General features: G+C 38.9%; 1 protein-coding gene and 1 pseudogene across 2 annotated transcripts in view; one reads left to right on the top strand and one right to left on the bottom strand.

The window, feature by feature from the left end:
• LOC102805571 (death-associated protein kinase 1-like) overlaps window positions 1–12,483 on the bottom strand; it is a 38,555-nt gene that overhangs the window by 25,974 nt on the left and 98 nt on the right. For both annotated transcript variants that reach the window (XM_085508657.1, XM_085508658.1), the window contains exons 2-4: window positions 4,493–4,591; window positions 4,249–4,347; window positions 3,663–3,761 (exon numbers count right to left, since the gene is read on the bottom strand). In XM_085508657.1, the coding sequence (XP_085364783.1) occupies window positions 3,663–3,761; window positions 4,249–4,347; window positions 4,493–4,591 (297 nt within the window). The remainder of the gene's footprint in view (window positions 1–3,662; window positions 3,762–4,248; window positions 4,348–4,492; window positions 4,592–12,483) is intronic.
• Window positions 8,086–9,966, top strand: LOC144360914 (uncharacterized; annotated as a pseudogene).

Genomic DNA, 12,483 nt, shown 5'->3' with positions numbered 1-12,483 from the left:
GATCACGGTCCACCCATCAATACCGTATGAGCGTTGCACCCACCAAATCAGAGATCGCCTAACCCCCCCTTCACGGAGAAAAAACAAGCAGCCGAGATAGCTCCGCTGTTAGCAATGCACATTTCAATTAAAGAACATAAGATATCATTAGAAAATGAACAATATGCATAGTATCAATGCTATGGGACTTGCTGTTTTTAACAAGAAGTCGAAAATATCACTTTTTACCAAAAATGACAAAAATATTCATCAAAATTAGAGAATTGAAGATATCATCATGAAATGAACAAATTTGAGAGTGGTCCACATATATTTTTTTTATATATGTAATATCAAAGCAATTGTACTTGTGGTTTTTAACAAGAAGTCAAAAATATCACTTTTTACTAAAAATGACAAAAATATTCACCAAAATTAGAGAATTAAAGATATCATTACAAAATGAACAAATCTGAGAGAGGTCCACATGTAGTACCTATATATGTAATATCAAAGCAATTAGACTTGCGGTTTTTAACAAGAAGTTGAAAATATCACTTTTTACCAAAAATATTCACCAAAATTAGAAAATTAAAGATATCATTACAAAATGAACAAATCTGAGAGAAGTCCACATGTAGTACCTATATATGTAATATCAAAGCAATTGGACTTGCGGTTTCTAACAAGAAGTCGAAAATATCACTTTTTACCAAAAATGACAAAAATATTCACCAAAATTAGAGAATTGAAGATATCATTACAAAATGAACAAATCTGAGAGAAGTCCACATGTAGTACCTATATATTTAATATCAAAGCAATTGGACTTGCGTTTTTTAACAAGCAGTCGAAAATATCACTTTTTACCAAAAATGACAAAAATATTCATTAAAATTAGAGAATTGAAGATATCATTACAAAATGAACAAATCTGAGAGAGATTCACATGTAGTACCTATATATGTAATATTAAAGCAATTAGACTTGCGGTTTTCAACAAGAAGTCGAAAATATCACTTTTTACCAAAAATGACAAAAATATTCACCAAAATTAGAGAATTGAAGATATGATCATGAAATGAACAAATCTGAGAGAGGTCCACCCAAGGTACATATACACCAAGTATCAAAACATTCAAGCTTGTAGTTTTCAAGAAGAAGTTGAAAAAGTAAAACATTGACACGGACGACGGACGACAGAAGACGGACAATCACTCATATGATAAGCTCCGCTCGACAAAGTCGACAGCGGAGCTAAAAATTGAGCGATGACGTGCCAAAGACACCTCTGATGGCCGGCCAGTCCCCTCTGAGATCGTATGCGGGTCCTTGAAGGAGGAGTGATGCATAATGTCAATGGATCTGACAGACGATCCCTGGCTGGCAGAGTGCAGGGGAGTACAAAACAAATGTCCTGCCCTGCTTGGTCCCCTCCGATATTGGAGGCCTGCCTGCCAGGTTTTTAACCGAAACCCGCACACAGTCCAAATACAAATAGCATTTGCTATGTGGGTTCCAAGCTGGTATTTCCTGGTGACAACTGCCGCACGACCGCCCCATACTTACGGGTGACAAAACAGGAAGTAAGGAGCCTCAGGCATGCAACCCTTTCTTCCTATTCATTTCCAAAAACACATTGGTAAAAATGAACGAAACGAACAGTCATTTTGACTGATCGGAGTCTATGGTGGATGATTGAGAATTGAAGATACATAATTATATAGTATCAAAGCAAGTGGACTTGCCATTTTCAAGGAGTCAAAAATGTAACAAGCAGACTGTCAGCTGATATAGCTCCGTTGTAGAGTAGAAAGTAGTGTATTGGAGATACATTAAAAATTAATTCAACATTACTTGTACTTGAGATATTGATGGAAAAGCTGAAAACTAATTATGCAAATAAAGTAATTAATATGAACAGATTTAGGTGTAAAACTAATAAGCTCTGCACAATGTAAAACTAATAAGATTTGCGTAATGTATTATTGTATATGTACCAAGTTTCATTAAAATGTGATTAGAACCAACAAATTATGAATTATTATGCTAATTAGAGAATTAATATGAACAGATTTTAACCCAAAATTAATCAGGCCGTCTATTGTCTTAGAGCATTTATGTACCAAGTTTTTTTCAAATGTGATGATCAGTACTTGAGATATCAGTGTTAATTAATTATGTTAATTGGTGATTAAGAAATATAAATAATTATCAGAAACTAATTGGGTGTATAGTCCTAGGTTCATTGAAATGTGATGGTGCGTACTCTTTTAAAAGTTTCATTAAAATCCAATGAGTGGTTCTTTAGACAGTGCAACAGTCATGAAACAGCAAAAAATTAATTACTTATGCAAATTAGGTAATTAATATGCACAATTATTTACCCCAAAATTAATCAGGTGTCTCCATATCCTAGAAGATCGATGTCGCAAGTCTCATTGAAATGTGATGATTAGTACTTGAGATATCAGGTGAAAAGCTGAAAATTAACTAATTACGCTAATAAGGTGATTAATATGCACAAATATTTACCCAAAAAACTAATTAGGTCTCTGCACAGTTCTTAAGTAACCAAGTTTATTTGAGATGTGATGATACTACTTGAAATATCAAAAGTTGAAAATTAATTAATTATGCAAATTAGGTAATTAATATGCACTGAAATTACCCTGAAACTATCAGGTCTGTGCAGTGTCATATAACATCCATGTGCCAAGCCTTATTGAAATGTGATGATTAGTACTTGAGATATCAGTGGAAAACCCGAAAATTGATTAATCATTATGCAAATTCGGTAATCAATATTGCACAGATTTTTACCCAAAACTAATCAAATCTGTGCATTAGTTCAGAGCATCCATGTGCCAAGTTTCATCAAAATCCAGTGAGTGGTTCGTTAAATATCAGTGGAACAGTCATGGAACAGCTAAAAATCAGCTAATTATCATGCAAATTAGGTAATTAATACGCATGGATTTTTACCAAAACCTAATCAAATCCGCGTCCAGAGCATCTATGTACCAAGTTTCGTCAAAATCTAATGAATGGCTCTTTAGATATCAGTGGAACAGTCAAGGAACAACTAAAAATCAGCTAATTATCATGCATATAAGGTAATTAACTGTATGGATTTCAACCAAAATCTAATCAAATCTGCGCATTAGCCAAGAGCATATATACACCAAGTTTAATTAAAAACCAACATATGGTTCTTAAGATATCAGTGGAATAGACAGACACACACACACACACACACACACACACACACACACACATACAGACAGGGAAACTGCAAAGAAACAACAACAAAAACAACACAAATAATCCAATTGGTATTTTAAAATTTAGTCAATGAAACAATATTAATAATATCAACATTATTTTTGTCATCTGACCGTGTAAAATGTAACTGACATCAATCAGGTCACAAATATTCCCTGTACGACACCCTGTATTTTTTGGGTATTTTCAATCACAAGATTGGTAGGGTTTTGGCAAGTTCTTCAAATTCATAACTTTTACAGAAAATTCATATCATTTAATGTAATTTACTTTTTTTTAGATATTTTTTTCTCATGAATTTGTTTCAAAGTAGTTTTATTTGTCTGAAATTTTCATGATATTAAGTCACAATATAACTGGAACATGCATGTATGTGGTAACACTACATGTACACTCACTTTATTGACAGCGTTCATATTGGCAGAATATTTAATTAACAATTCAACAATAGGTGTGAATCCATATAATGTAGCTTTATGTAATGGAGTGTCAAATTCCTGGAAAAGAAATAAAAAAACATTACTTTGATTATTACATTGTAATCTATAATATAATACTGTGGGAAAATTATTAAAACTGTCAGTGATGTTATTTGGCTAGATCGATAATGTTGAATACAAATAACAGTGAATAATAACATTTATAACCGAGGAGGCCAGTGTAAATCAATAATAGACTGATAGTGCATTAGTTAAGTGTGACCACTGATTTAGGCGCACTCTGTCAATACTTTGTGAATGATTTTGTTTTCTTTTCCTGTATAGAAACACCCACTGTAATAGGAATGGACAGTAATTATAGCAGGGTGTGTGTCTCGTATCAGACATTAAATGATCACAGCTTTCTCTTGGACCAAAACTTTGGTGAATAGCGTTTTGCAGGGGCCAGAAACTTTTACTGTTATGTGGATAAGATTGAGACACTGTTATTAAAATATTGATGTTTGCAAATGTGTATATTAAGCAAAAAGATACTACATATTACCTCATCAACTACGTCTACATTAGCACCTGCTGATATCAATATCTGAACTGATTCATGATCACCTTTTTCTACTGCATAGTGAAGTGGAGTCTTGTTGTACTGAAACAAATATATATATATATATATGACACAAATACGGCGTCAGTAAACTTTCAGACCATACAAGCAGGTCTGACATGATTCATTTAATACACAATATGCAATTAGCACTAAAGTATGAATTTAAAATAAAATTTTGAATTACCTTATCAACTACATTTACATTAGCACCTTCTGACACCAATGCATCAACTGATTCATGATCACCTTTTTCTACTGCATAGTGAAGTGGAGTCTTGTTATACTGAAACAAATATATATGACACAAATACAGTGTTAGTAAACTTTCAGACCATACAAGCAGGTCTGACATGATTCATGTAATTAAGCAATAACCCCCCACCGAAGGCGGGTATACCACGAGATATTGCACAATTATTGCTATTATATTATACCAGTATATTGACAATTCGATAAAACTAGTAAAATAAGTTTACTTTCATCTACTAAAAGATCCTGATTATGGCCCTTGAACATGAATATTTATAGTATGTAGTTGCACGCTGAATGCATACAAAAATTACATGCGCAACACAGTTCAAATTGAATACAAACTAATTTTTATTCCACATGAAAACGAAATGTATCCACGGTGAATAGAGCAGTGTAAACACACAAATTAGCTTAACAAAAGATAACCTTTCTGACCTTTTACTGACTGCGTCAACACGATTTGAAAGACAGGGTCGTGTACTGTTTGGATCATTAAAACAACGGATTTTCCACATTTTCATTCCGGTTTTTGTACAATTTGGATTGTAATTTGCCCATTGAAAGTACAGTTGTGAAATAAACCAGTTTTGTGACTCATCATACTACTTGTAACTGTGGATATTTGACGTTCAGTGGTACTTGGTTCGACCGAAATTTGAGACGCGGCGGGACGCAGTGTATCAAGTATGGCGACCGGCACGGTGACCTCAGTTCCAACATCTGATCTAGATACCTTTGGTATAACCAAAGTTTTGTGACAGTATGACAAGTTTTGTCATTGTTCTGGGTTAAGTTTGATGGTGACACGTACATGATATGCCTTGTCTCAACTCCGGTCGAAAGAAAGACATTGCACACCGTCGCTCTAATACTGTAACAGTGGTTGGTGTACATTCAGCACAAATCTGCAGCTTTCGAAATTACCTTCATCATCTCCTGTAATTTATTTACCCATAGTGGAGAATTACAAACAGATGGCAATTACCCGGGTGCAATTTCACTGCAATTTTGTGAGCTAGAATTCAAACGCCGCAACGGGACACCGGTTGTTATTGGTGGCATACATTTTTGCCTGTGACTCATAGTTTTTTGCATTTTTTTGTCCTTCAATCCCTCAATCTTATCTACCGTAATCCTTCTATCAATTCGATCATGAAAAAATAATTATTTTTGGGAGTGGCTGATTTAGTGTGATTTTGGCTTGCTAAAATCGATTTTGTAAAACGCCCTGAGCTTGGAGTCTAATCCGGATTCTGGCCGTCTTGCCTTCAGCCTATCACAGCTCGTTTATTTTGACCTATCACAGCTTTGTTTACCTACCACAGCTTTGTTTTTTGCGGACCAATCAATGTTTTTTTGCACACATCCCCTAGCGTCCCTTGCTAATTGCTTTCTTTTGTGTGCCTTTGTCTTAGTCATTCATGTATTTAGCCACGCTTAGTGAGCATCGTTTTGTTTTCAATCAATTGCTTTTATACAACTCATTATTTCATCTACTCGGCGTAATTGTTCGGCTTTCAACTACTAATATACGTTTACAATGGCACCAAGAGGTAAAGGACGTCGTCCACGGAGTAATGCCCAACCTCGTATCCAGCCTTATACTCGTCCAGTTACACGCTCGACCACACGGACGCCTGATGAAATAGTCTTGGAACAAAGAAACATCGACGACACTACAGTACTACATAGACCTGCAGTACAGGAAGCTAACAACGCCGATTGCCTACCCGTTTCTCCTGCAGTGGTTGTTTCGGCCTCACCTCAACATGACCAACCAAGTACCAGCGGCACAGTTATAACTCCCGCGATGTTTTCAGAACTCCAAGCGGCAGTTACAAATCTTACAAACATCGTAAATGCTTAGCAACAACAGCGCCCTCACGACCATTGCTGTACTCACGTCAACGACCTGGCGACACACAGACAACAACATCAACATGGCGCAAGTGTGATTATACGCGAGCAACCATCCAATTTAATTTCTAACCAAACGCAATATGCCAACTCGAACATTCACTCCCATGAATCGTCCATCGAAAACAGTTTGCTTCATAGACAGGGAACTTTGTCAGAACAGATCCAACACGTTGAATTGGTCTCACCGGCTGTACATCGAGATATCATCGCAGGTAAGAATGTAAATCTTGCTTGCTTGCTCATTCCTGGTTATACATATAACTCCGGCCAACGTCATGTTATCGTCGACGATGAAGCTCTTACTTTACGTTTCAGGACAGTAGATTAATGAGGGCGCTTACTATTCAAGAGTTCATCATCACATTTTCTGTTTACAAAAACGTTATGTGCCAAGTATACCCGACCCGTCGTCAAGAACTAGATGCTTATGAACGTGACATTGTTGACATGTCAAGTCGTTTCGGGGGTCTGGCCTACTACGAATATCACCGTCAATTCGCAGCCAGGGCTGCAGCCTCACTTCTTAACCATAATATAAAGGTCGATTGGTCATGCTCTACACTTCTATTTTCGCCGGAACAACAGTAACGGCTTGTAATGTTTGCAACAGCATGGCTCATTCTACCAATCTATGCCCGCAGCGTGCATCATCTTTTAAACGACCAGGCCAGGGCGTCCAGGGTTCAGTTTCTGCAGCACAGCATGCTACCCATGACAGAAATGGATGTGAAAGAATTACATATAATGGAAAAGAGATTTGCAATAATTTTAATTCCTCCGTTGGTTGCAAAAGATCCAACTGCCCGTATTCACATATCTGTGCTGTATGCCACTCCGGGAACCTTAGTGCCACACAAGGTAATTGCCAATGACTGCCTTGTTTTGCTGCAACCACGCCAATCAATATTGACAATTTTGAGCAAGGTACTTTCTTCACATCCTGACACTGTCTTTATGGACTATCTGCTTTCAGATGTTAAGGAAGGTTTTCATACAGGGGTGCAGGTGCTCCCCACGTGTCCTCTTATCTTTCGCAACCTTCTCTCTGCACGTAGCCAACCAGACATTGTTTCAAAGCACATAGCAGCGGAAGTCAAGCAGGGCTACCTTATTGGTCCTTTTCCTTCGTCTCCTTTCCCTGTCTACCATTGCAGTCCTATCGGCGTTGTTGATAAAAAGTATTCAGATAAAAAACGCTTAATCGTTGACTTGTCTGCCCCCCGAGGTAACTCATTGTCAACTAGTATTAACGATTTAATCGACAAGGATGAATACTCTCTGTCATATGTAAGAGTGGACGACGCCATCACAGCCACCCAACAAGCTGGCCACGGTGCCTTACTTTGCAAAACAGACATCGTTGATGCGTTTAAGCTTCTGCCCATCCATTCATCACTTTGGCATTTATACGGCATCAACTGGCAGGACAATTTTTATTTTTTCGTCCGCCTTGCCTTTGGGTCTCGCTCCAATCCTAAAATTTTCGATCAACTCTCAACTGCTATTTGCTGGATCGCTCATCATAACTACGGTATCAACAAAATGCTGCACCTACTAGATGATTTCCTTACAATCGATGCACCATCCTATGATGCTGAAAGAACAATGGCATTGTTAACGCTCATTTTTGGCCGCTTAGGAATCCCATTAGCCCCACATAAGACCGTAGGTCCTACTACTACTTTGGAGTTTCTTGGTATTAAACTTGATACCATCAAGATGGAGGCCCGTCTGCCACTGGTTAAGCTCAATCGCCTTCTTGATTTGCTTGATGAATTTCTCCTACGCAGATCCTGCACCAAGCACCAGCTATTGAGTCTGCTTGGACACCTCAATTTCGCGTGCCGTGTAGTCCCTCCAGGTCGTACTTTCATGTCACGACTTATCGAACTTTCGAAAGGCACTCAAAAACTCCACCACCACGTTGGCATTTCATCTAAAAGTAAACAGGACATTCGCATGTGGAAGGAATTTCTATCTGGGTGGAATGGCATTTCACTATTCCTCGACAGATACCTCACTCCTGCCCCAGATATGCAGTTATTTACAGACGCCAGTGGTATTGGCCATGGTGGGTATTTCCGGGGATACTGGTTCCACGAAAAATGGGAAACAAACCTTAGACTCGATCATGACAAGTCTCTGTCTATCGCATTCCAGCAACTATATCCCATTGTTGTAGCCGCTTTGCTTTGGGGTCATCAATGGACTAGGAAGCATATACTGTTCCACTGCGACAACATGGCTACTGTTCACATTGTCAATAAAGGTCGCTCTAAATCGCCATCCATTATGAAACTAATGCGACGTTTGGTGATTACTGCTGCATCCCATAGCTTCATGTTTTCTGCTGTTCATATACCTGGTAAATCTAATATAATTGCAGATGCTCTCTCTCGTTTTCAGACTACACGTTTCAGAGAAGCAGCACCATCAGCGCAAGCCATACCTTGCCAGATTCCCTCAGTCGTGATGTTCGCTTGAACCAGGCAGTGGACACATGTCAAAGGGCATCACTTGGAATACGGACAGTTGGTTCCTATGCCACAGGTGTACGCACATGGTTGCGTTTTGCAGTTTGCAGCCATGTTCAAGATCACAGGTCAGTCAACCACTTACCCGGTTATCTCCGAAAACATTTTGGTTTACTTCGTCACACATTGTGCCACGTATTTGCATCTAAAATTCAGCACCATCAAAGTTTACCTTGCAGGAATTCGCAATCATTATCTACTTGGCGGTCACTCAAATCCGCTCGTTACTAGCCAAGGTTTGAATCTACTTCGCCTCCAATACGTACTGCGAGGTATTCGCCGTTTGCAAGGCTCTGCTAAACGCCCAAGGCTGCCAATCACCTTTGACCTGTTAAAACGCCTGTGTTTGCTACTCCATTCAGGCGTATATGGGCCCTACTTTGACCTATTGTTGGAAGCTGCTTTTCTGTTGTTTTTTTTTGGATTCCTACGATGTAGCGAATTAACCTCGTTATCACAGTCTTTCAACCCACAAGTCGGTCTCTGCGTTAAGGACATTAAGACGCCAGGTAACACACGCTCAGTCGATGCCCTGGTTGTGACCATTAAATCATCAAAAACTGACCAGGTCCGACGTGGATTTGAACTTAGACTCTATCCTACTGGCTCTGCCTTTTGTCCAGTTTCTTCCCTACATCGCTTCCTTTTAGTTCGCCACAAGATGGGGGCAGCACCACACGAACCACTATTCATGCTTCCTGAAAGAGTACCACTCGACCGTGCCCACTTCACCAACTCACTTCGGTTTCTTCTCACTAGACTTGGCTTCAAAGCTCACCTCTTCGCAGGACACTCTTTTCGCATTGGAGCGACCACTACTGCAGCGAGTGTGCATCTTCCAGACCACCTTATTCAAACAATGGGCAGATGGTCGAGCAACTGCTATCGCACATACATCAGAACACCGGAACAGTTGCTCCAGTCAGCTTTTAAGACACTTGCTTCTGTCTGATTTTTCGAATGATACCAATCACCTGCGTCAAACCTGGCATTCTGCTGCGTGCATTCAGGTTTAGCATTTTGATTTCCTTTTTTATTGTGCACAATTCATTTTGCCTTTGCTTTGTTGTTTTTGTTTTTCTGCATGTCTGCTCCCCCAGGCCGATGTACCAGTTGCATCCTCTGGGCTGATCAGCACCTACTCTCTCACCTGGGCCGACAGATGCCTGTCCTCCAGCTACCACCCCCCCCCCCCCAGGCCGACATTATGTCCTCTGGGTCGGGCACTGTTCTCCTTTCTCGCTTTTCCACCTGGACCGACAGACACCTGTCCTCCAGTTCCCGTTCCCCCAGGCCGACATATCACTATGTCCTCTGGGCCGAGCCTTTCTTCTTACCTTCTTCATGGGGGTCCCTTCAGTCACTACTTTATGCCTCCCTCGGTTTGGGCTCTTGGACTCCATCCTACCCCCATTTCAGGGCTCGGCGGCCATCTCTTGGTCACCTCCCATCTATCTTGGCTTCACAGCAGGATCTTCTTGACCCATCAAGGTCAAGACCTCGACCTACCTTGCGGGTGGGTCATGGCCTTGACCTCTGTAGTGTGACTGAAGGAGCCCCTTCCCAATTTTGTAGTTAGATTTTATATAAGTAGTTATTTTATTATATTGTGTTATTTTTATTATATTGTGTTTTGTGCTTCTGTATTTGATTAAGACTTGTATTTTACCATTGTCGTTTTTTCTATTAAATGCAAACTGTTCCTCTTACAAGCGTGCGGCGTGTTACAAATAAGAAGAAAAACAGAAATTATTTTTTTGAGTGGTCGAACTATCAGAGGTATATTTTGAGTGGTCGAATTATAAGGGTATAAATTTTAGTAAATGAACTGCAGGATTGAGAACGAAAAAGAAACTACCACTTGAAGAAGAGAAGGCAACAGACACATCGGCAGCGCTACATGTACCACCCACAGAGCTTGTCAAGTTTTGTAAACCATGTATTAGTTCGATCATGCCAATTGTAATTCGCAATAAAAAAAATAACACATACACTCACTCAATCTTTTTCTCATACTATTTTTGTTTACTGCTTAGTATATTTTGAAAGAGTGGGGTAGCCCTGGGAATGTTTTACCAACTTCAATTTATATAAAACGTCATGTCTAATCACTGTGACTAGATAAATGGTCAGCAGTCAAAAAGCATGGCAAGACATTGGTGAATACTTCACAGTAATATTGGCTTGTAATAAAAAAAAATTAAAGAAAAATCTAAATGCAAGCTGAATAATTTATTACATGATTGTTTTACAACCATCACAGGTCAATGTTGATCCAATGTTTCCTTGCGAAAGACGCACTGTCTCAGTTCCAACGCCTCTCCACTTTGCCTCCTCATTAGCATGTTTTAAAATAAACGCGTCTCCACTTCGTCTCCTCATTAGCATGTTTTAAAATAAACGCGTCTCCACTTGGTCTCCTCATTTGCATGTTTTAAAATAAACGAGGCTCCTCTTATCTCCTCATTAGCATATTTGCAGTAAACAATAAATGTCTTTAGACTGACAAGCTGAATGATTGATTACATTACATGATCTTTTTGCAGGATGTTAGTGTGCCGCTATCAAATTTACTATAGGCCCAGTGGTAGGAAAATTGTGGTTACTAGTTCATTTACATTAATTTTGTTATTGTCTAAATTGCCGGTTATCATAAATCACACTGCACGCAACAATGAAAGTGATTAGCATATGACACCAGTTTGACCCCACAAAGACGCACTTGGGTTTACCAAAGCTTACACGTCTGGAAGACTTCATTGTTTCTTTGTGGGTAAAAGAGGGTGAAGTGACAGAATAATGCACAGGAAGACAAACATATAGTAAACTTGTTTTGTTATTCGTTGCGAGAAACATTTGCTGGGATGGTAGCAATTTGAATGCCCCATTTCCTGTGAGTGGGCGAACTAAAAGAGGGAAAACAAAAAATATTTTTGCAAACTTAGTGGTCAAATTAAAAGAGGGGTCGAATTGATAGAAGGATTACGGTAGTTTTCTTTGTTGGAGGTTCGCAATCCATCTCAAAGTCACAACACGGAGAACACAGCGTTCTGGCCTTCGTTTAGACACCTCATAGTGTTGAGGGACGGTGGTTTAGGTTTGTGTGGCAAACGACAATCACCCAATGACTGACGCTCACAACTTGGATCACACCATTAACAAAAAGCAATATTATGGTTATATAACTTTTCAGAGGTTTTTAATTCAGTATTTTTTCAATATTTTTCCAAAATTCAGCCACTATATTTCCCTACAAATCAAATAATATCGGTTTTATGTATTTCCGTATTAAACCTGTAGTCAATTCATGTTTCAGGGCCATGCATTATCAGCCAGTATACCATGGATTGCATATGCAAATTTTGTGCTGGGATCAATCAAATCAATGGATTAACACCATCAATATACTGGTATAACATAATACACAATTGGCACCAAAGCATGAATTTAAAATAAAATTTTGAATTAC

This window comes from Saccoglossus kowalevskii, chromosome 15, assembly GCF_978046115.1.
Source record: "Saccoglossus kowalevskii chromosome 15, keSacKowa6.1, whole genome shotgun sequence".
Classification (NCBI taxonomy): domain Eukaryota; kingdom Metazoa; phylum Hemichordata; class Enteropneusta; family Harrimaniidae; genus Saccoglossus; species Saccoglossus kowalevskii.
Note: the sequence above shows the minus strand (reverse complement) of the source record. Positions and strands in the feature narration are given on the sequence as shown.